The sequence below is a fragment of the Oncorhynchus mykiss genome, chromosome 17 (genome assembly GCF_057628025.1).
Source record: "Oncorhynchus mykiss isolate SJ-2025 chromosome 17, ASM5762802v1, whole genome shotgun sequence".
Lineage (NCBI taxonomy): Eukaryota > Metazoa > Chordata > Actinopteri > Salmoniformes > Salmonidae > Oncorhynchus > Oncorhynchus mykiss.
The window spans coordinates 75,786,971-75,812,738 of record NC_143038.1 but is presented as its reverse complement, the minus strand read 5'-3'; the positions used below and the strand labels follow the sequence as shown (position 1 = coordinate 75,812,738).

General features: G+C 46.9%; 2 protein-coding genes and 1 long non-coding RNA gene across 3 annotated transcripts in view; 1 reads left to right on the top strand and 2 right to left on the bottom strand.

Moving 5' to 3' along the window:
* The window catches only part of LOC110519238 (transcription cofactor vestigial-like protein 4), a 95,325-nt gene extending 86,363 nt beyond the window's left edge, over window positions 1-8,962 (bottom strand). The window contains exons 1-2 of the mRNA XM_036950958.2: window positions 8,337-8,962; window positions 7,250-7,326 (exon numbers count right to left, since the gene is read on the bottom strand). Of these exons, the coding sequence (XP_036806853.1) occupies window positions 7,250-7,313 (64 nt within the window). The 5' untranslated portion in view covers window positions 7,314-7,326; window positions 8,337-8,962. The remainder of the gene's footprint in view (window positions 1-7,249; window positions 7,327-8,336) is intronic.
* LOC149976510 (uncharacterized) overlaps window positions 1-25,768 on the bottom strand; it is a 989,396-nt gene that overhangs the window by 909,956 nt on the left and 53,672 nt on the right. The gene's annotated exons all lie outside the window — the stretch shown is intronic.
* Window positions 23,542-25,544, top strand: LOC149976513 (E3 ubiquitin-protein ligase RNF186-like). Its single transcript, XM_090204323.1, has 2 exons — window positions 23,542-23,978; window positions 24,182-25,544. The coding sequence occupies exons 1-2, from the start codon at window positions 23,656-23,658 to the stop codon at window positions 24,255-24,257; spliced, it is 399 nt and encodes a 132-aa protein (XP_090060449.1). The 5' UTR covers window positions 23,542-23,655; the 3' UTR covers window positions 24,258-25,544.

Sequence of the window (25,768 nt, the reverse complement as noted above, 5' to 3'; positions counted from 1 at the left end):
TGTCTGACAACACTACAACACTGAAGGCCTGACAACAGCTGTACTACTACAACACTGTCTGACAGCAATGAAGGCCTGACAACAGCTGTCCTACTACAACACTGTCTGACAACACTACAACACTGAAGGCCTGACAACAGCTGTCCTACTACAACACTGTCTGACAACACTGAAGGCCTGACTACAGCTGTCCTACTACAACACTGTCTGACAGCACTACAACACTGAAGGCCTGACAACAGCTGTCCTACTACAACACTGTCTGACAGCACTACAACACTGAAGGCCTGACTACAGCTGTCCTACTACAACACTGTCTGACAACACTACAACACTGAAGGCCTGACAACAGCTGTCCTACTACAACACTGTATGACAACACTACAACACTGAAGGCCTGACAACAGCTGTCCTACTACAACACTGTCTGACAACACTACAACACTGAAGGCCTGACAACAGCTGTCCTACTACAACACTGTCTGACAACACTACAACACTGAAGGCCTGACAACAGCTGTCCTACTACAACACTGTCTGACAACACTGAAGGCCTGACTACAGCTGTCCTACTACAACACTGTCTGACAGCACTACAACACTGAAGGCCTGACAACAGCTGTCCTACTACAACACTGTCTGACAGCACTACAACACTGAAGGCCTGACTACAGCTGTCCTACTACAACACTGTCTGACAACACTACAACACTGAAGGCCTGACAACAGCTGTCCTACTACAACACTGTATGACAACACTACAACACTGAAGGCCTGACAACAGCTGTCCTACTACAACACTGTCTGACAACACTACAACACTGAAGGCCTGACAACAGCTGTCCTACTACAACACTGTCTGACAACACTGAAGGCCTGACTACAGCTGTCCTACTACAACACTGTCTGACAACACTACAACACTGAAGGCCTGACTACAGCTGACCTACTACAACACTGTCTGACAACACTACAACACTGAAGGCCTGACAACAGCTGTCCTACTACAACACTGTCTGACAACACTACAACACTGTCTGACAACACTGAAGGCCTGACAACAGCTGTCCTACTACAACACTGTCTGACAACACTGAAGGCCTGACTACAGCTGTCCTACTACAACACTGTCTGACAGCACTACAACACTGAAGGCCTGACTACAGCTGTTCTACTACAACACTGTCTGACAACACTACAACACTGAAGGCCTGACACCAGCTGTCCTACTACAACACTGTCTGACAACACTACAACACTGAAGGCCTGACTACAGCTGTCCTACTACAACACTGTCTGACAGCACTACAACACTGAAGGCCTGACTACAGCTGTCCTACTACAACACTCTCTGACAACACTACAACAATGAAGGCCTGACTACAGCTGTCCTACTACAACACTGTCTGACAACACTACAACACTGAAGGACTGACAACAGCTGTCCTACTACAACACTGTCTGACAACACTACAACACTGAAGGCCTGACAACAGCTGTCCTACTACAACACTGTCTGACAACACTACAACACTGAAGGCCTGACAACAGCTGTCCTACTACAACACTGTCTGACAACACTGAAGGCCTGACTACAGCTGTCCTACTACAACACTGTCTGACAACACTACAACACTGTCTGACAACACTGAAGGCCTGACAACAGCTGTCCTACTACAACACTGTCTGACAACACTGAAGGCCTGACTACAGCTGTCCTACTACAACACTGTCTGACAACACTACAACACTGAAGGCCTGACAACAGCTGTCCTACTACAACACTGTCTGACAACACTACAACACTGTCTGACAACACTGAAGGCCTGACAACAGCTGTCCTACTACAACACTGTCTGACAACACTGAAGGCCTGACTACAGCTGTCCTACTACAACACTGTCTGACAACACTACAACACTGAAGGCCTGACTACAGCTGTCCTACTACAACACTCTCTGACAACACTACAACACTGAAGGCCTGACTACAGCTGTCCCACTACAACACTGTCTGACAACACTACAATACTGAAGGCCTGACTACAGCTGTCCTACTACAACACTGTCTGACAACACTGAAGGCATGACTACAGCTGTCCTACTACAACACTGTCTGACAACACTACAACACTGAAGGCCTGACAACAGCTGTCCTACTACAACACTGTCTGACAACACTACAACACTGTCTGACAACACTGAAGGCCTGACTACAGCTGTCCTACTACAACACTCTCTGACAACACTACAACACTGAAGGCCTGACTACAGCTGTCCTACTACAACACTGTCTGACAACACTACAATACTGAAGGCCTGACTACAGCTGTCCTACTACAACACTGTCTGACAACACTACAACACTGAAGGCCTGACTACAGCTGTCCTACTACAACACTGTCTGACAACACTGAAGGCCTGACTACAGCTGTCCTACTACAACACTGTCTGACAGCACTACAACACTGTTGGTCTGACAACAGCTGTCCTACTACAACACTGTCTGACAACACTACAACACTGTCTGACAACACTGAAGGCCTGACTACAGCTGTCCTACTACAACACTCTCTGACAACACTACAACACTGAAGGCCTGACTACAGCTGTCCTACTACAACACTGTCTGACAACACTACAATACTGAAGGCCTGACTACAGCTGTCCTACTACAACACTGTCTGACAACACTGAAGGCCTGACTACAGCTGTCCTACTACAACACTGTCTGACAACACTGAAGGCCTGACTACAGCTGTCCTACTACAACACTGTCTGACAACACTACAACACTGTTGGTCTGACAACAGCTGTCCTACTACAACACTGTCTGACAACACTACAACACTGTTGGTCTGACTACAGCTGTCCTACTACAACACTGTCTGACAACACTACAACACTGAAGGCCTGACTACAGCTGTCCTACTACAACACTGTCTGACAACACTACAACACTGAAGGCCTGACTACAGCTGTCCTACTACAACACTGTCTGACAACACTACAACACTGTTGGTCTGACAACAGCTGTCCTACTGTAGAGAGCAGGGGGACATGAGGGACGGACCCAGAGAGACACATGGTATTGTAGAGAGCAGGGGGACATGAGGGACCCAGAGAGACACATGGTATTGTAGAGGGCAGGGGGACATGAGGGACCCAGAGAGACACATGGTATTGTAGAGAGCAGGGGGACATGAGGGACCCAGAGAGACACATGGTATTGTAGAGGGCAGGGGGACATGAAGGACCCAGAGAGACACATGGTATTGTAGAGAGCAGGGGGACATGAGGGACCCAGAGAGACACATGGTATTGTAGAGGGCAGGGGGACATGAGGGGCGGACCCAGAGAGACACATGTTATTGTAGAGAGCAGGGGGACATGAGGGACCCAGAGAGACACATGGTATTGTAGAGGGCAGGGGGACATGAGGGACCCAGAGAGACACATGGTATTGTAGAGGGCAGGGGGACATGAGGGACGGACCCAGAGAGACACATGTTATTGTAGAGGGCAGGGGGACATGAGGGACGGACCCAGAGAGACACATGGTATTGTAGAGGGCAGGTGGACATGAGGGACCCAGAGAGACACATGGTATTGTAGAGGGCAGGGGGACATGAGGGACGGACCCAGAGAGACACGTTATTGTAGAGGGCAGGGGGACATGAGGGACGGACCCAGAGAGACACATGGTATTGTAGAGGGCAGGGGGACATGAGGGACCCAGAGAGACACATGGTATTGTAGAGGGCAGGGGGACATGAGGGACGGACACAGAGAGACACATGGTATTGTAGAGGGCAGGGGGACATGAGGGACGGACCCAGAGAGACACATGGTATTGTAGAGCGCAGGGGGACATGAGGGACCCAGAGAGACACATGGTATTGTAGAGGGCAGGGGGACATGAGGGACGGACACAGAGAGACACATGGTATTGTAGAGGGCAGGGGGACATGAGGGACCTAGAGAGACACATGGTATTGTAGAGGGCAGGGGGACATGAGGGACGGACCCAGAGAGACACATGTTATTGTAGAGCGCAGGGGGACATGAGGGACCCAGAGAGACACATGGTATTGTAGAGGGCAGGGGGACATGAGGGACCCAGAGAGACACATGGTATTGTAGAGGGCAGGCTCACCGATACACTACCATGCTCAGTTGACATGTCAGAGAGAATAGCATGGTATGGCAGACACTCAACACAGGATGGGAAACGAGCTACATGATGCCAGGCCTGATCTGACAGATTAAAACACTTACCACTGAAGACAAAGGTACCTATTCACAAAGAGTCTGGGTAGTAGTGCTGATCTAGGATCAGGTCCCACCCCGTCTAATTCATTATAATCTATAGCACCAGTAGCAGTAGTGCTGATCTAGGATCAGGTCCCACCCCGTCTAATTCATTATAATCTATAGCACCAGTAGCAGTAGTGCTGATCTAGGATCAGGTCCCACCCCGTCTAATTCATTATAATCTATAGCACCAGTAGCAGTAGTGCTGATCTAGGATCAGGTCCCACCCCGTCTAATTCATTATAATCTATAGCACCAGTAGCAGTAGTGCTGATCTAGGATCAGGTCCCACCCCGTCTAATCAGCACTCCAACTCCAATAGTCTTTGTGAATAGCCTTCCATAGACTCCAGTCTCTCCACACAGAACAACTAGCAAGTTGCAACTAGCAAGAGAACACTGCACACTGCCTACAAAATGAGGTGGAAACTGAGCGGTACTTCCTAATCTCCTGCCAAATGTATGGCTGTATTAGACAGACATATTTCCTTCAGATTACACAAGATATCTAAAATTGTGAATTCTTTGTGTAAGAATTATATTTTGATAAACTCCCATAGCTATTGGGTGAAATACCACAGTGTGACATCGCAGAAGCAAGATGTGTGACCTGTTGCCACAACAAAAAGCACAACCAGTGAAGAACAAACACAACCCGTATTTATGTATATTTATTTTCCCTTTTGAACTTTAACTATTTGCACATCGTTAAGATAATGTACATATACGACGTTTGAAATGTCTTTATTCTTTTGGAACTTTTGTGAGTGTAATGTTTACTGTTAAGACAATATTTACTGAATTATCTAGTTCACTTGCTTGGGCAATGTTAAAATATGTTTCCCCATGCCAGTAAAGCCCTTAAAATGTCAATGACAACACAGACCAACTCCCCTGCAGAGGTTAATCAAATTAAATCGACAAGAGACAACTCTTCTCTCAGCAGCTAAATTAGAACACTTTTCAAAAGAAAGAACAGCATATTTTCCGTACTGCCCGTCTCGACTCCTCACTCGGTCTAGCCCAGACCGCCCGTCTCGACTCCTCACTCGGTCTAGCCAGACCGCCCGTCTCGACTCCTCACTCGGTCTAGCCAGACCGCCCGTCTCGACTCCTCACTCGGTCTAGCCAGACCGCCCGTCTCGACTCCTCACTCGGTCTAGCCAGACCGCCCGTCTCGACTCCTCACTCGGTCTAGCCAGACCGCCCGTCTCGACTCCTCACTCGGTCTAGCCAGACCGCCCGTCTCGACTCCTCACTCGGTCTAGCCCAGACCGCCCGTCTCGACTCCTCACTCGGTCTAGCCAGACCGCCCGTCTCGACTCCTCACTCGGTCTAGCCAGACCGCCCGTCTCGACTCCTCACTCGGTCTAGCCAGACCGCCCGTCTCGACTCCTCACTCGGTCTAGCCAGACCGCCCGTCTCGACTCCTCACTCGGTCTAGCCAGACCGCCCGTCTCGACTCCTCACTCGGTCTAGCCAGACCGCCCGTCTCGACTCCTCACTCGGTCTAGCCAGACCGCCCGTCTCGACTCCTCACTCGGTCTAGCCAGACCGCCCGTCTCGACTCCTCACTCGGTCTAGCCAGACCGCCCGTCTCGACTCCTCACTCGGTCTAGCCAGACCGCCCGTCTCGACTCCTCACTCGGTCTAGCCAGACCGCCCGTCTCGACTCCTCACTCGGTCTAGCCAGACCGCCCGTCTCGACTCCTCACTCGGTCTAGCCAGACCGCCCGTCTCGACTCCTCACTCGGTCTAGCCAGACCGCCCGTCTCGACTCCTCACTCGGTCTAGCCAGACCGCCCGTCTCGACTCCTCACTCGGTCTAGCCAGACCGCCCGTCTCGACTCCTCACTCGGTCTAGCCAGACCGCCCGTCTCGACTCCTCACTCGGTCTAGCCAGACCGCCCGTCTCGACTCCTCACTCGGTCTAGCCAGACCGCCCGTCTCGACTCCTCACTCGGTCTAGCCAGACCGCCCGTCTCGACTCCTCACTCGGTCTAGCCAGACCGCCCGTCTCGACTCCTCACTCGGTCTAGCCAGACCGCCCGTCTCGACTCCTCACTCGGTCTAGCCAGACCGCCCGTCTCGACTCCTCACTCGGTCTAGCTCTGGCTCGACTCCTCACCCGGTCAGACCGCCCGTCTCGACTCCTCACTCGGTCTAGCCAGACCGCCCGTCTCGACTCAGTGTTGTAGCCAGACCGCACGTCTAGCCAGACCGCACGTCTAGCCAGACCGCACGTCTCTACTCTTGACTCGGTCTAGCCAGACCGCCCGTGTCTACTCTTAACTCAGTCTAGCCAGACTGCATGCCCGCTGAGAAGGATTTGCTGCTGCTTAATATAAGAAGGGATTTTCAACCAGACAGAATTAAAGCTTGATTATGTGTGGAGACAGCCATGAGGAGTGACTGTAGGCCCAAGGGATAGGGTTGAAGGGAAGGGATAAGGCCAGGGTATGGCAGGATAAGGGTAAAGCCAGGGTATGGATAAGGCCAGGGATGGGCAAGGGTAGGAGAAGTGTATGGCTAGGGTAGGGCCAAAGTAGGCTAGGGGTAACGGGTAGGGCCGGGACAATACCATAATTGCGGAATTCATTAGTATCGGGCAAGGAAATCAAAACATGAAGCGGATTTAACTTCTTTAGGAAAACAGCCCATATGTTGTCATCAAGAGAATCACATTTATGTATTTTCCAAGCTAGAGCCAGGGCGTCAGGGCCAGGGCGTCAGGGCAAGGGCAAGGGCGTCAGGGCGTCAGGGCCAGGGCGTCAGGGCAAGGGTGTCAGGGCAAGGGCGTCAGGGCAAGGGCGTCAGGGCCAGGGCGTCAGGGCCAGGGCGTCAGGGCCAGGGCGTCAGGGGCACGGCGTCAGCAGGGGCAGGGCATCAGGGCGTCAGGGTCAGGGCGTCAGGGCCAGGGAGTCAGGGCTAACTTACGTTTCTCATCATCCGCATACACTAACGATGCAGCTCTTGACAGAACATCCAAGGGCCTTTCCATTCTTCACAACAACCTGAAGAAGAAAGATCAGATTGATTTAGAATGCAACAATTTTCTATCTTTAAGGACCATAAAGAAATCTGACAGCATGCTTATTTAATTTTCGAGCTCTAGCCTTAGACTTGGCAGTGACGTAGTGTCCCCCCGTAAGTGACAGAACACTGAGCCAATCCCGGCACAACTTGAGAACATTACCAACCCCTAAAAGCTCTGTATTTTCTGCTGGCTGCCCCACCACCACAAAAAGCACTGAGCTCGGCTGAATCACTTGCATTTTGGAGATGCCTTACTCATGAAAGGAAAATAGACCATGTTTGCATGTGGCTTTATTATTAACGCAATTATTTTGTCTTTTTTTTTCACATTGTTTGCAAACTGATATGTAACACGTATTAATGCCAAAATAACATGCAAAACAGGCAACACAAAAAAAAAACGAAAAAGGTGAACAAAAGTGGGGCTCTACCTTCCCTGAATGAGGGGTCACTACTGAGTAGGACTAAAGGTAAGCGGTTTCAGAATTGACATTTTTTACTAGAATCGACTGATGGTGAGACAATGTTGTTGCTATCGAAACTGAACTCGGACCAGATCAGAGAACGGAGCTTCTCAACAACCCGGGAAGAAGACCACAGTAGGCGCTAAAGGAAGTTCAAGTCTATCATAGGAATGGAGTCATTTCCATGGAACTAATAATGAACACAGGACGGAAGATTTTAGATATTTGTGGCAATACTTTATAGGCTACATAAAGTGTAAGACTTATTTTAGCAGTTTCTTTAACTTCTATTTAGATATACAAACAAGTAATGTAATGGTACTGTGTATTCGCCCATATCAGGAAATCATTAGTCACAATTCATTTAACGTCGGAAAACGTTTGTTTTACAACTGAAAGTAGATCGGGGCAACGTAATCCAAATCCCAACAACTGCCACACAACACAAGAATGCATGCAATGTTGCTACAATGTTTCCCCGTCACAACGAGTAGGATCGTAGCCAGTCGCTACAGTGTACATACCACCTTCCTTACTGCGACACTTTGGAAATCTTCGCAATTATATTCGCGCCGATAACAATTCTGAAGAACAATCCTGGTGCAATTTCAACCCACAGAAACGACACCACTGAATTGTTTCGTGTCCGATGCCAGTGAGAAACAATGCCTTGGTAATGGTTGAACACACTTGGGAAGTTCGTTGTTAAACGGAGCGTGAAGAATGATAGAATTGTCTTCCTAGCAGGTGGTGAAAGTGGAGACTTCTCATTGGTCGTGCGCCACGAAATGATCTCAGCATAACTGATGAGCGCTACATTGCATCACATCCTCTGCAGGTAGAGTGAGGTCAGAGAAAAGTGGGACGTCATATACAGTTAAACCTGATGCGTTTGTTTATTACGCCGACAGGTGAACACTACTGGGAGTTTGAGCGGTAAGGATATTCAACTGAATGTAGACGAAAGTCGAGGAGGAGTGAAGTCAGAGATGAGGCAACAGCCGAAAGTCGAGGAGGAGTGAAGTCAGAGATGAGGCAACAGCCGAAAGTCGGACACTAATGTCGTTTTTCCGACATGAAAAGGCTCAGATCGGAATTATGGTTTCAAAAAACAAATAAAACAACACCTCGTGGCACAGCGCCTCTCCCCCATGTGACCTACTGGTTGTGTGAATGTACTGACACGTGTAACTGATAGATGCACACACATACACACACACATTACATGTTACTGTTTTTAAACGTATGTAAATTGTGAAGTATTTTTAATGCATTTTTTCATTATGTGTCAGACCCCCAGTAAGACAAGCTGTCTCCATTGTCGTCGGCTAACGGGGACCCTAATGAATCTAATCGACCGTTAACATGGTGGTGTTGCCATTGTTTATATAAAAAAAAATGTTACTTTATAACGTGGAAATAAACACATGTCCAATCCTCATATCACACTCACAAACTGAAAAATATGTTTGTGTTTACAATCAGTTAGTGAGAGAGAGCCTCAAATATCACATTCATTTCTGTACAGCCTGCTACACTGAACAAATGCATACATGCAACATTCAAGTTGAGGAGACTAAATGACGTGGTGTTACCTTAGATTGTAAACTGTCATGGTCAGAACATATATAGAAACAAATAGAAACGTAACATGCAACAATTTAATACATTTTACTGACTTACAGTTCATGTAAGGGAATCAGTCAATTAAAATCAATTCATTAGGCCCTAATTTAGGGTTTTCACATTACTGGGAATACAGCTGTGCATCTGTTGCTGGATACTGGCGGGAACTGGAATGCGCTGTCTGTCGTACACGTCGATCCAGAGCGTCCCAAACATGTTCAACGGGTGACATGTCTGGTGAGTATGGAGGAATTGGAACACGCTGTCCAACACGTCGATCCAGAGCATCCCAAACATGCTCAACGGGTGACATGTCTGGTGAGTAATGTAAGGCCATGGAAGAACTGGGACATTTTCAGCTTCCAGGAATTGTGTGCAGATCCTTGCGACATGGGGCCGTGTGTTATCATGCTGAAACATGAGGTGATGGTGGGTGGATGAATGGCACGACAATGGGCCTCAGGATCTCATCACGGTATCTCTGTACATTAAAATTGCCATCGATAAAACGCACATTGTGTTCGTTGTCCGTAACTTATGCCTGTCCATACCAATTGCACACTCCCTCAAAACTTGAGACATCTGTGGCATTGTGTTGTGTGACAAAACTGCACCTGTTAGAGTGACCTATTATCCCCAGCACAAGGTGCACCTGTGTAATGATCATGCTGTTTAATCAGCTTCTTGATATGCCACACATGTCAGGTGGATGGATTATCTTGGCAAAGGAGAAATGCTCACTAACAGAGATGTAAACAAATTTGTGCACAAAATGTAAGATAAATAATATTTTTTGTGCGTATGGAACATTTCTGGTGTCTTTTATTTCAGCTCATTAAACCAACACTTTACATGTTGCATTTATAATTTTTGTTCAGTGTAGATGTGAATCGCGGGTTAAAAGTTGTTTCCTGTTGCAGTCATGTCTTTGGTCACATTCACGTGAGTCAAACAAAAACACCTTAATGATTGGTTCCACAATTAGTGATGGGCATTCCCGGTCTTTTTGTTTGCGTCGGCTCATTACGCTCTGTTCACGCAAAGGCATATATATATTCTGTATGAGGAATTTCACCCTGGGCTTGTTTTCATCATGTCCGAGGCATTTCTAGGTCAGTGAGATGTGTTTCACACATAATTGCCCAGGAGGAAGTCAGGTCTGGGTGCCGCACGCTGAATGATGCACCCTATGACAGCTTCCGGTGTATTGATTTAGGGGGTGAGATCTGAAAATACATAATGTAGTCCTGCTTTGTGGCATTTCTTCAAGACTCTATATTGGGGCGGCAGCGTAGCCTAGTGGTTAGAGCGTTGGACTAGTAACCGGAAGGTTGCAAGTTCAAACCCCCGAGCTGACAAGGTACAAATCTGTCGTTCTGCCCCTGTTCCTAGGCCGTCATTGAAAATAAGAATTTGTTCTTAACTGACTTGCCTAGTTAAATAAAGGTAAAATAAAAACATTAAAATATTATACTGATCACACTATAAGGCTCTATGCTCTACTGATCACACTATAAGGCTCTATGCTCTACTGATCACACTATAAGGCTCTATGTTATACTGATCACACTATAGGGCTCTACTGATCACAATATAAGGTTCTATGTTCTACTGATCACACTATAAGGCTCTATGTTCTACTGATCACACTATAAGGCTCTATGTTTAGCTGATCACACTATAAGGCTCTACTGATCACAATATAAAGTTCTGATCACACTATAAGGCTCTACTGATCACACTATAAGGCTCTACTGATCACACTTTAAGGCTCTATGTTATACTGATCACACTATAAGGCTCTATGCTCTACTGATCACACTATAAGGCTCTATGCTCTACTGATCACACTATAAGGCTCTATGCTCTACTGATCACACTATAAGGCTCTATGCTCTACTGATCACACTATAAGGCTCTATGCTCTACTGATCACACTATAAGGCTCTATGCTCTACTGATCACACTATAAGGCTCTATGTTATACTGATCACACTATAAGGCTCTATGTTATACTGATCACACTATAAGGCTCTATGTTATACTGATCACACCATAAGGCTCTATGCTCTACTGATCACACTATAAGGCTCTATGTTATACTGATCACACTATAAGGCTCTACTGATCACACTATAAGGCTCTATGCTCTACTGATCACACTATAAGGCTCTATGCTCTACTGATCACACTATAAGGCTCTATGTTCAACTGATCACACTATAAGGCTCTATGCTCTACTGATCACACTATAAGGCTCTATGCTCTACTGATCACACTATAAGGCTCTACTGATCACAATATAAGGTTCTATGTTCTACTGATCACACTATAAGGCTCTATGCTCTACTGATCACACTATAAGGCTCTATGTTATACTGATCACACTATAAGGCTCTACTGATCACAATATATGGTTCTATGTTCTACTGATCACACTATAAGGCTCTATGCTCTACTGATCACACTATAAGGCTCTATGTTATACTGATCACACTATAAGGCTCTATGTGAGACTGATCACACTATAAGGCTCTATGTTTAGCTGATCACACTATAAGGCTCTACTGATCACAATATAAGGTTCTATGTTCTACTGATCACACTATAAGGCTCTATGTTCTACTGATCACACTATAAGGCTCTATGTTATACTGATCACACTATAAGGCTCTATGTTGTCTTCTTATGGCTGGGGGAAGTATTGAGTAGCTTGGATGAATAAGGTGCCCAGAGTAAACTGCCTGCTCCTCAGTCTCAGTTGCTAATATATGCATATTATTATTAGTATTGGATAGAAAACACTCTGACGTTTCTAAAACTGTTTGAATGATGTCTGTGAGTATAACAGAACTCATACGGTAGGCAAAAACCTGAGAAGAAATCCAAACAGGAAATGAGAAATCTGAGGTTGGTGGATTTTCAACCCATTCCCTATTGAATTCACAGTGAGATATGAATGAAGTTGCACTTCCTAGGGCTTCCACTAGATGTCAACCGCCTTTAGAAACTAGAATGAGGCTTCTACTGTGTTGTAGGCCCTAATGAGGAGCTGAATGAGTCAGGTTACTGGCAGAGAGCCATTTTCTGGTCACGCTCATTCCACATGATAGCGACCTGTGTTCCATTGCTCCTCTACAAAGTAATTCTCTGGTTGGACATTTATTGAAGATTTATGATAAAAACATCCTAATGATTGATTCTGTACTTAATTTGAAATGTTTCTTCGAACAGTAATATAACTTTTTGAAGTTTTTGTCCGAAGTAATGCTCGACCTGCACGAGCGTTTGGATATGTTTACCTAACGCGCTAACAAAAGTAGCTAATTGGACATAATGGACATTATCGAACAAACAAGTATTTATTGTGGAACTGCGATTCCTGGGAGTGCATTCTGATGAAGATCATCAAAGGTAAGGGAATATTTATAATGCTATTTCTGATTTCTTGTGACTCCAACATGGCGGGTATATTTATTCGTTTTCTGAGCGCCGTCTCAGATTATTGCATGGTTTACTTTTTCCGTAAATAAAAAAAAAAATCTGATACAGCGGTTGCATTAAGGAGAGGTATATTTATAATTCCATGTGTATAACTTGTATTATCATCTACATTTATGAGTATTTCGGTTGAAACGATGTGGTTGTGCAAAATCACTGGATGTTTTTGAAACTAGTGAACGTAACGAGCAAATGTACATTCAGATTGTTTGATATAAATATGAACTTTATCAAACAAAACATACATGTATTGTGTAACATGAAGTGCTATGAGTGTCATCTGATGAAGATCAAAGGTTAGTGATTCATTTTATCTCTTTCTGCTTTTTGTGACTCCTCTCTTTGGCTGCAAAAATGGCTGAGTTTTTCTTTGGCTTGGTGGTGACCAACCAATCGTTTGTGGTGATTTCGCTGTAAAGCCCACAAAAAAATAGAAGTGGTTTTACAAATCAGAGATCTTTTGTATCTTGATTGTTAAACCTTTTCTCTTTTCTAAACTGCAAGCTACAATGCTAGGTTTACCTGCAAACATTAGCACATGCCCGGAGTTGGCTAGCTAGTTAGCCTGGCACCTGCTAACTTGTCATACACCACACCTCGCATTTGTAACTTGTTAGCAAACGTAAACATCAGCAACTGTAAATTATTTTACTAGCTAGCTATGTAGGGTTGCCATTGGTTATGATTATGACCGTGGATGCATTTTAATCTCACAAAATTATTGGCATAACGCAAGATAGGATTCAAAATAGATGTAAATAACAACTATTCGCTATCTATGCTAGCTCACCAACTTTACTCGCTAACAGTGAGGAGAAACCATAATAGAACAGTTTACTGTTGTAAATCTGTCAAACTTATAAATTGGTTTTACTATTAAAAAAGTTGCCTAATAAGCAATGATCACACTATAAGGCCTGATAGACATGGCTGTAGTGAGATACTGTCTATCTACCTAAGTATATTTGTATGGTCTGTTCACTGTGCAAAGGTTGAAGGTTATGCCATATTTCTTTCGATTCAACAAGATATTGTTGTAAATGTAATCTCTGTCTCTGTCACAGGAGGTTGGTGGCACCTTAACTGGGGAGGACGGGCTCGTGGTAATGGCCGGAGCGGAATCAGTAGAATGACATCATTTACATCAAACACCTGGTTTTTCATGTGTCTGATGCCATTCCATTTTCTCCGTACTCGGGATGCAACCGGTCAGATGCAATCTGAACACATACAGGCTGTGGTGAAAAGATTTACACACAAAAAAAATGCAAGGCGACACAGTCGCGTTCTGTAGGTCGAACAAAGAAGAGAGACAAGCAGATTTTTCTAAGAGAAAGAAAGAGACACACAGAGAGAAGTAGCAAGGAGGACTTCAGAAGACCAGGGGAGTCTCTCAAATTGGATTTAATTTGATTTCATTTAATTAACCTTGAATATTTCAGCCTATTTGTTTAGGCAAAACCTGTGGAGATCAACAATAAATAGTGGCTACATTTTATCCTCAAGCAAACTACTTTGTTCCTAATTGTTAGGCTATTTGATATGTAGTTTTGATTTCTTTTTTAAGTTTAGAATTAGAAGCTAAATACTGTATATACTATAGAAAGTAGGCTACACTGCTCAATTAAACAATCCCTAGTAAAGCCAGTGTTTTGAGGGTGAACAGACTATTTTTGGGGCATTAATTGACTGGTTTTACACACAACAACTTTCTATCCCAGCTGACCACAACTACACAACTACTGACCACAACTACAGTCCACAGCCACACAACTACTGACCACAACCACACAACTACTGACCACAACCACACAACTACTGACCACAACCACACAACTACTGACCACAACCACACAACTACTGACCACAACCACACAACTACTGACCACAACCACACAACTACTGACCACAACTACAGCCCACAACGACTGACCACAAATACTCAACTACTGACCACAACCACGCAACTACTGACCACAACTACTGACCACAACTACACAACTACTGACCACAACTACACAACTACTGACTAGAGAATACATACAATTTCCAATACATTGTTTGAGTTTTGACAGATTCTGAATCCAGATGTTGTTTTTTTAAACATGATATTAGGATTTCTCTGAATATCACACACGGACATTTCCTATGGCCGGATATGGACTCATTCAATATCCTGAGATATATTACATCCTATATTCTCTCTTACTGTTGACAAATACTGTCTGTATACACCCCATATCTGTGTTTCAAGATAATAAGCTATATTGATTACAGATAATTAATTTGACAAATATTAGATCCATATTTTTATTTTATGCACAATTCATTTTTAGGATTCCCTCAGGACATCATACATGGTAAGGCCGGATATTGCCTCATTAGATATCCTGAGATAGGCCTATGTGTACATCTTATTTTCTCTATACGATGACAAATACTAACAGAGGGCCTACAGAGTATATTTTTCTCAGCACATACAATGCATAGTCTCTTGACTGAGGTCCATTTCAGGATCTTGATATGGTTTTTTGATATGCTAAATAAGGACAATTTTTAATGCTATTTGAGTGTTGAGGCCATGTCCAATATTTTTGACAGATATTAAATCCATATCAGTTTTGTAAGGTGCATAAACTATACAGAAAACAACTACCCACAAAACCCAAACGAAAAAGGACAACTTATCCAATCAGATCCCCAATCAGAGACAATGATAGACAGCTGCCTCTGATTGGGAACCACACCAACATAGAAATAAATAAACTAGAATGCCCACCCTAGTCACACCCTGGGTGGGCATCCCTTTACGGCGGCGGCTCTGGTGCGGGACGTAGACCCCCCCTCCGCTTTGATGGCGGCCCTAGAGCATGGACCTTCACTGGAGTAACCGGGCCGCAGATCATCGCCAGAGGACCGTCGCCGCAGGTCCCGGACTGGGGACCGTCGCCGCAGGCCCCGGACTGGGGACCGTCGCCGCAGGCCCCGGACTGGGGACGCCGCCACAAGCCCCGGACTGAGGACGCCGCCACAGGCCCCGGACTGAGGACGCCGCCACAGGCCCCGGACTGAGGACGCCGCCACAGGCCCCGGACTGGGGACGCCGCCACAGGCCCCGGACTGGGGACGCCGCCACAGGCCCCGGACTGGGGACGCCGCCACAGGCCCCGGACTGAGGACGCCGCCGCAGGCCCCGGACTGGGGACGCCGCCGCAGGCCCCGGACTGGGGACGCCGCCACAGGCCCCGGACTGAGGACGCCGCCACAGGCCCCGGACTGGGGACGCCGCCACAGGCCCCGGACTGGGGACTGTCGCCGCAGGCCCCGGACTGAGGACGGCGCCGCAGGCCCCGGACTGGGGACGCCGCCGCAGGCCCCGGACTGGGGACGACGCCGCAGGCCCCGGACTGGGGACGCCGCCACAGGCCCCGGACTGAGGACGCCGCCACAGGCCCCGGACTGGGGACGCCGCCACAGGCCCCGGACTGGGGACGCCGCCACAGGCCCCGGACTGGGGACCGGCTCAGGACTGGGGACCGGCTCAGGACATAATCAAATGCAAGATGGCAGATTGTTCCATCTTGTTATTCAAACAAGGGACCTTTCAGTTACGGGCACAACGTTCTGAACTGCTAGGCTACCCCCCCCCCTCGCCCCCACCACGTCACAGCCTCCCCCCCCCCCCCCTCACCACGTCACAGCATCTTCCCCTCCTCACCACTTCACAGCCTCTCTTCCCCTCCTCACCACGTCACAGCCTCCCCCCCACCACATCACAGCATCTTCCCCCCCCTCCTCACCACGTCACAGCCTCTTCCCCTCCTCACCACGTCACAGCCTCTTCCCCCCCTCACCACGTCACAGCCTCTTCCCCTCCTCACCACGTCACAGCCTCTTCCCCCCCTCACCACGTCACAGCCTCTTCCCCCCCTCACCACGTCACAGCCTCTCCCCCCCCTCCTCACCACGTCACATCACAGCATCTTCCCCCCCTCCTCACCACGTCACAGCCTCTTCCCCTCCTCACCACGTTACAGCCTCTTCCCCTCCTCACCACGTCACGACCTCTTCCCCCCCTCACCACGTCACAGCCTCTCCCCCTTCCTCAGAGCCTCCCCCCCCCTCCAAACCACGTCACAGCCCCCCCCCCCCACACAACATCACAGCATCTTACCCCCCTCCTCACCACGTCACAGCCTCTTCCCCTCCTCACCACGTCACAGCCTCTTCCCCTCCTCACCTCGTCACAGCCTCTTACCCCCCTCACCACATCACAGCCTCTTCCCCCCCTCACCATGTCACAGCCTCTCCCCCCCCTCACCACGTCACAGCCTCCCCCCCCTCACCACGTCACAGCCCCCCCCCCACCACATCACAGCATCTTCCCCCCCTCCTCACCACGTCACAGCCTCTCCCCCTCCTCACAAAGTCACAGCCTCTTCCTTACCTCACCACGTCACAAGCTCTTCCACTCCTCACCACGTCACAGCCTCTTACCCCCCTCACCACGTCACAGCCTCTCCCCCCCCTCCTCAACACGTCACAGCCTCTTCCCTTACCTCACCACTTGACAGCCTCTTACCCCCCTCACCATGTCACAGCCTCTTCCTCCCATCCCCTCACCACGTCACAGCCTCTCCCCCCCTCTCCTCACCACGTCACAGCCTCTCTTCCCCTCCTCACCACGTCACAGCCTCTCCCCCCCTCTCCTCACCACGTCACAGCCTCTCTTCCCCTCCTCACCACGTCACAGCCCCCCCCTCACCACGTCACAGCCTCCCTTCCCCTCCTCACCACGTCACAGCCCCCCCCCCCACCACATCACAGCATCTTCCCCCCCTCCTCACCACGTCACAGCCTCTTCCCCTACTCACCACATCACAGCCTCTTCCCCTCCTCACCACGTCACAGCCTCTTCCCCTCCTCACCACGTCACAGCCCCTTCCCCTCCTCACCACGTCACAGCCTCTTCCCCCCTCACCAAGTCACAGCCTCTTCCCCTCCTCACCACGTCACAGCCTCCTCCCCCCACCACATCACAGCATCTTTCCCCCCCTCCTCACCACGTCACAGCCTCTTCCCCCCCTCACCACATCACAGCCTCTTCCCCCCCACCACGTCACAGCCTCTTCCCCTCCTCACCACGTCACAGCCCCTTCCCCTCCTCACCACGTCACAGCCTCTTCCCCTCCTCACCACGTCACAGCCTCTTCCCCCCCTCACCACGTCACAGCCTCTTCCCCCCCTCACCACATCACAGCCTCTTCCCCCCCTCACCACGTCACAGCCTCTTCCCCTCCTCACCACGTCACAGCCCCTTCCCCTCCTCACCACGTCACAGCCTCTTCCTCCTTCACCACGTCACAGCCTCTTCCCCTCCTCACCACGTCACAGCCTCTTCCCCTCCTCACCACGTCACAGCCTCTTCCCCCCCTCACCACGTCACAGCCTCTTCCCCCCCTCACCACATCACAGCCTCTTCCCCCCCTCACCACGTCACAGCCCCTTCCCCTCCTCACCACGTCACAGCCCCTTCCCCTCCTCACCACGTCACAGCCTCTTCCTCCTTCACCACGTCACAGCCTCTTCCCCTCCTCACCACGTCACAGCCTCCTCCCCCCACCACATCACAGCATCTTCCCCCCCTCCTCACCACGTCACAGCCTCTTCCCCCCCTCACCACATCACAGCCTCTTCCCCCCCTCACCACATCACAGCATCTTCCCCCCCTCCTCACCACGTCACAGCCTCTCCCCCTCCTCACAACGTCACAGCCTCTTCCTTACCTCACCACGTCACAAGCTCTTCCACTCCTCACCACGTCACAGCCTCTTACCCCCCTCACCACGTCACAGCCTCTCCCCCCCTCCTCACCACGTCACAGCCTCTTCCCTTACCTCACCACTTGACAGCCTCTTACCCCCCTCACCACATCACAGCCTCTTCCCCCCCTCACCATGTCACAGCCTCTTCCTCCCCTCCCCTCACCACGTCACAGCCTCCCCCCCCTCTCCTCACCACGTCACAGCCTCTCTTCCCCTCCTCACCACGTCACAGCCCCCACCCTCACCACGTCACAGCCTCCCTTCCCCTCCTCACCACGTCACAGCCCCCCACCCCCCACCACATCACAGCATCTTCCCCCCCTCCTCACCACGTCACAGCCTCTTCCCCTACTCACCACGTCACAGCCTCTTCCCCTCCTCACCACGTCACAGCCTCCTCCCCCCGCCACATCACAGCATCTTCCCCCCCCTCCTCACCACGTCACAGCCTCTTCCCCCCCTCACCACATCACAGCCTCTTCCCCCCCTCACCACGTCACAGCCTCTTCCCCCCTCACCACGTCACAGCCTCTTCCCCTCCTCACATCGTCACAGCCTCTTCCCCACCTCACATCATCACAGCCTCTTCCCCTCCTCACCACGTCATAGTCTCTCCCCCCCCCACCACAACTATATAGACCGTAATGAGGAGACAACAGTCTATACAGGCCCTAATGAGGAGACAACAGTCTATACAGGCCCTAATGAGGAGACAACAGTCTATATAGGCCCTAATGAGGAGACAACAGTCTATATAGGCCATAATGAGGAGACAACAGTCTATACAGGCCCTAATGAGGAGACAACAGTCTATATAGACCCTAATGAGGAGACAACAGTCTATATAGACCCTAGTGAGGAGACAACAGTCTATATAGACCCTAATGAGGAGACAACAGTCTATATAGACCCTAATGAGGAGACAACAGTCTATATAGACCTTAATGAGGAGACAACAGTCTATATAGACCCTAATGAGGAGACAACAGTCTATATAGACCCTAGTGAGGAGACAACAGTCTATATAGACCCTAGTGAGGAGACAACAGTCTATATAGACCCTAATGAGGAGACAACAGTCTATATAGACCCTAGTGAGGAGACAACAGTCTATATAGACCCTAGTGAGGAGGCAACAGTCTATATAGACCCTAATGAGGAGACAACAGTCTATATAGACCCTAATGAGGAGACAACAGTCTATATAGGCCATAATGAGGAGACAACAGTCTATATAGACCCTAATGAGGAGACAACAGTCTATATAGACCCTAGTGAGGAGACAACAGTCTATATAGACCCTAATGAGGAGACAACAGTCTATATAGACCCTAATGAGGAGACAACAGTCTATATAGACCCTAGTGAGGAGGCAACAGTCTATATAGACCCTAATGAGGAGACAACAGTCTATATAGACCCTAATGAGGAGACAACAGTCTATATAGACCCTAATGAGGAAACAACAGTCTATATAGACCCTAATGAGGAGACAACAGTCTATATAGACCCTATATATAATATTTGTGTTTAATATGTATATTTTATGGCTCCTATTTGATTTGTTTTTCTTAACTTTTCTTGATAATTAATAGCCTTGAGGTGTCTGACAGAGAAATAGGCAGCTCTGTTGTCCCTGGGTGTGTCCCAATTGCTATTCTATTCCATAGATAGTGCACTGCTTTTGACCAGAGCCTTTGCCTTTAAAGTAGTGCACTATGTAGGGAATAGGGTTCCATTTGGGACAAACAGGGCTGACGGTAGAGCTGGTTACCGTCCCTGGCTAACAGAATTACTCATCATTTACTGTCATTTAGCTCACGTTGTTTTAGTGTGCAGCTTACTCATGACGTCAGAAAGCAGAAAAATAACCATTAGAAACTAGCAGAAGACTTTGACAAAGCTCTTTCAGTCTCTTGTTCTGGCACTTTAATGATAGGAATTCATTTGTGAGATACACCCACATTTCCTGCTTAATTATGTGACGTGAAATTGTATGTTTCGTTCATGGAATATATTAACCTGCTTCGCAGGTGATTTTAAAGAGCAAATGTTTGGTGGTTCTTTATACTTAGTGTTTGTTTGTGTGTGTCTGTTGTGCGTGCGTGGCACTTAGCTGACATGGTGAATAGACAATCTTGTTTCACCTGGAATTTCCAGTTGAACAAAAAGTAGAGCCGTCATAAATTGTCAATTCAAAAACACTCCGGTTTCAACAGGGAGACTGTTTTCTAATTGACTGGTTAGGGGGGTTGTTTACAAGGTTTCCACTGAATTTGTGACTTGATTTTATTAGAAACACGTGACTTTAAAACTAAAACAACACAGCAGCCTGAAACTCTCCTGATTGGTGTTTCATTCATCCATCAATTCATCAGATGTTTATGGTAAAAAACAACTGGATAGCCCACTCACTCATTAACACCTGACATTTCCATGGAGTCCTGGGGTCCATATACACTGTAATAAACCTCATTCACAATATACAGGTCAACAATGTGCTGTAAGATAAGTGAGTCATTAAAGGGTCATAGGAGAAGTTCAACAAACTTCTTCCATTGAACTGTGTCTCTTATCTAGAAGAGGTTTGGCTTCCATTGAACTGATTCTGTACATTAACACTACAATAACCAGGCATGTACACAGAGAGGGTTCTACAAGTCCACAGAGAGGGATCTACAAGTCCACAGAGAGGGATCTACAAGTCCACAGAGTGTGTTCTACAAGTCCACAGAGAGGATCTACAAGTCCACAGAGAGGATCTACCAGTCCACAGAAAGAATCTACAAGTCCACAGAGAGGATCTACAAGTCCACAGAGAGGATCTACAAGTCCACAGAGAGGATCTACAAGTCCACAGAAAGAATCTACAAGTCCACAGAGAGGATCTATAAGTCCACAGAGAGGCATCTACAAGTCCACAGATAGGATATACAAGTACACAGATAGGATCTACAAGTACACAGATAGGATCTACAAGTCCACAGATAGGATCTACAAGTACACAGATAGTAAATACAAGTCCACAGATAGGATCTACAAGTCCACAGAGAGGATCTACAAGTCCACAGAGAGGATCTACAAGTCCACAGATAGGATCTATAAGTCCACAGAGAGGGATCTACAAGTCCACAGATAGGATCTACAAGTACACAGATAGGATCTACAAGTACACAGATAGGATCTACAAGTACACAGATAGGATCTACAAGTACACAGATAGGATCTACAAGTACACAGATAGGATCTACAAGTCCACAGAAAGAATCTACAAGTCCACAGAGAGGATCTATAAGTCCACAGAGAGGGATCTACAAGTCCACAGATAGGATCTACAAGTCCACAGATAGGATCTACAAGTCCACAGATAGGATCTACAAGTCCAGAGATAGGATCTACAAGTACACAGATAGGATCTACAAGTACACAGATAGGATCTACAAGTCCACAGAGAGGATCTACAAGTCCACAGAGAGGATCTACAAGTCCACATGTAGGATCTACAAGTCCACATGCAGGATCTACAAGTCCACATGTAGGATCTACAAGTCTACAGATAGGATTCTACAAGTCCACAGAGAGGATCTACAAGTCCACAGAGAGGATCTACAAGTCCACAGATAGGATCTACAAGTCCACAGAGAGGATATACAAGTCCACAGAGAGGGTTCTACAAGTCCACAGAGAGGGTTCTACAAGTCCACAGAGAGGGTTCTACAAGTACCACAGAGTAGGTTCTACAAGTCCACAGAGAGGGTTCTACAAGTCCACAGAGAGGGTTCTACAAGTCCACAGATAGGATCTACAAGTCCACAGAAAGGGTTGTATAAGTGCTTCCCCCTCTCTAGTGGAAATTCCCCTTCACATATTGATCCGTCATAAACTGGACTTACACTGAGTGTACCAAACATTAGGAACACCATTTGTACACTCAGTCTATGTCAAGGAAAGAGCAGGTGTTCTTAATGTTTTGTACACTCAGTCTATGTCAAGGAAAGAGCAGGTGTTCTTAATGTTTTGTACACTCAGTCTATGTCAAGGAAAGTGCAGGTGTTCTTAATGTTTTGTACACTCAGTCTATGTCAAGGAAAGAGCATGTGTTCTTAATGTTTTGTACACTCAGTGTACGTGCCCTTTGTAGACATGAACACCTGCCCTGAAAATGTCAATACGCAACCCTGGCAATTCTCCTGAAGTGTCCTACTATGCTATAGAAGTGACCTAGAAGTGTTTAACTCGTTCCATGGAACTTTCCTGCCTCACCTGAGAGTAGAGGAGGTGAGAGACCGCCCTTTCTGGGAAAATAACACAATTTTGTCTCCTCCCTCAAAGCTTTAAATAGGAGCACACACACTCTTCTCTCTCAAACACAAAGTTTTGTCGTAGGATAGTTGGTCACTGGGCTGAAAATCTTCCAGAAACTGTAAGTAAAATATTCTCTCTCATTGATAATGATAAAAGTGAAAAGGTTTGTCTATATCTGATAACTATGGATGTTATAAATGTGTGTGATATTTTTCAAGATATTTTTTTCTTCATGTCTAATCAGAAAAACCTGACAACCTGTTGATTTAAGACACGGTATCACATTAGATATGTTTACATAGTGCCAGTGATGAAGTCACTGAGTCTAATTTAATTTAACATCTTAATGTCTTTTGCAGGTTCCTGACCTACGCTCCGAAGCACAGATCTAGGATCAGCTCATCCTCATCAAATCCAAACCAGGACCTTATTAAACCACAAGGGGAACACTGACCTCAGACCAGCGTTTAAACCCCACGTCTTCCTGCCAAGACACTGACACTCCGTCCAGAATTCCTCTGCGCTCCAGCTGTCCATACATCCATCCGTCCATCCATCCATCCATCCACACCCCAGCCAGCCAGCTATGGGTCTGATGAGCGAGGACATGGAGTGCTGTGTCTGCCTCCAGCCCTACTCTCGCAGGGAGAAGATCCCTCGGATGCTCCACTGTAAGCACACATTCTGTGGGCTGTGCTTGCAGGCGATGTCCAGGCTCCAAAGCGGCCTACTGACAGTCTGCTGCCCCCTGTGCCGTTGGATCACCTGCACCGAGCCCAGCCTCACCCTGCCGGGGTCGCTGTGGGTTAACACTGAGATCTGGGACCAGATACTAGACAGACAACAGGAAGAGGAGGAAGAGTGGAAGGGAGCTAACAGACAGACACGGACCACTACACAGTACACATGGTGAGTACCCCAGGCAAAGGTGGATGGATTGATAGACTGATTTAGAAACCTGGAGAAACCTTCCTCTGTTCTCTGATCTTCCTTACATTTTGTTCTGTATCTTTTGGTCTCTCTCTCTCTCTCTCTCTCTCTCTCTCTCTCTCTCTCTCTCTCTCTCTCTCTCTCTCTCTTCTGTTTTTTTCCCCTTCTCTCCTGTCCTCTAGTTCTCCATCAAGGCATTGTGGCCTGAGGCTCAAACTACAGAATTTCCTGAGGAGGATGACGCACAATGTACTGTAAACCGAGAAGACGAAGAGCAGAGAAAAAGAAGACTGGATTTTCCCATTTCAGAGCAGGAGATACTCATTGAGTAATGAAGCTAAATCACAAAACAGGACCGACCGGTGACTTTACATAATGAAGCAAGATTGAACCAATTATTCATATGCTTTGTGTTTGATTGACTTTGGGTATGTGTAATGTTCTCAGTCAACTTACCTGTTAAAATATGGGTTACATTTTAATATTAATAATAAAGGATGGATAGGTGGAGGAAATAAAAAAATAAGATATTAAATGGATTGAGGAAGAAAGAAAGATAAAGGAAGTTATGAATAGATGGACAGACAGACAGACAGACAGATAAATAGATAGACAGACAGACAGACAAATAGATAGACAGACAGACAGATAAATAGATAGACAGACAGACAGATAAATAGACAGACAGACAGACAGACAGACAGACAGACAGACAGACAGACAGACAGACAGACAGACAGACAGACAGACAGACAGACAGACACATAGACAGATAGACAGATAGATAGATAGATAGATAGATAGATAGATAGACAGATAGATAGATAGATAGATAGATAGATAGACAGATAGATAGATAGATAGATAGATAGATAGATAGATAGATATTTATGCTTATTTATTTTCCCTTGCGTACTTTAACCATTTGTACATTGTTACAACATTGTACACTGTACACATATGTATAATATGACATTTGTAATGTCTTTATTGTTTTGAAACTTCTGTATGTGTAATAATTACTGTTAATTTTTATTGTTTATTTCACTTTTGTATATTATCTACCTCACTTGCTTTGGCAATGTTAACACATGTTTCCCATGCCAATAAAACCCCTTGAATTGAATTGAATAGATAGATAGATAGATAGATAGATAGATAGATAGATAGATAGATAGATAGATAGATAGATAGATAGAGGGGTGAAGGTTAGAGACTGTGTATTGTACAATGTGTTCTGTGTACAATACAATATACTGTGAACAATGTTTATAATAGATGTTTAATGATTTGATAAAAGGTGTATTACTGCGTGAAGGGAAGTGGAGGTTTAGTATTTATTATGACATCATTTTAGAACAGCTTTAATATTGCATATTGTTTCTTTTATCAATGTAATTGTCTGCATCATTTCCAGTCCCCCAAATCAGGGATGTTGGATTTGTTTATCCTCATTGGACATGTTTAATTCATCTGTTCTGTTTGAAGAGCAGGTTTTTATCCTGGAATTATATTTATTGGTTAATAAATACATCCACTTTAAAATAACCCTGTCTTAGAGTTGTGAAATAGCTTATTATTATCATTACATTAGGAAAGTAACTGTCTGATATCCAACTATTTATGGACCCCAGATAGAGTTGGGGGTGTTAATACACTACACATTCTACACTACTATTTCCTAAAACACAAAACAAACCCTAAACATTCCACTGTCCTTGGTTTTGATGTGTGCAGTACATGACTGAAATCACTCTCTGTCTAATCAT

Bases quoted from the DNA above. Each gene is read 5' to 3' on its own strand.
- LOC149976513 (XM_090204323.1), top strand. From the start codon at position 23,656: ATGGGTCTGATGAGCGAGGACATGGAGTGCTGTGTCTGCCTCCAGCCC. The intron at 23,979-24,181 runs GTGAGTACCCCA...CCTGTCCTCTAG, and splicing joins ACCACTACACAGTACACATG to TTCTCCATCAAGGCATTGTG.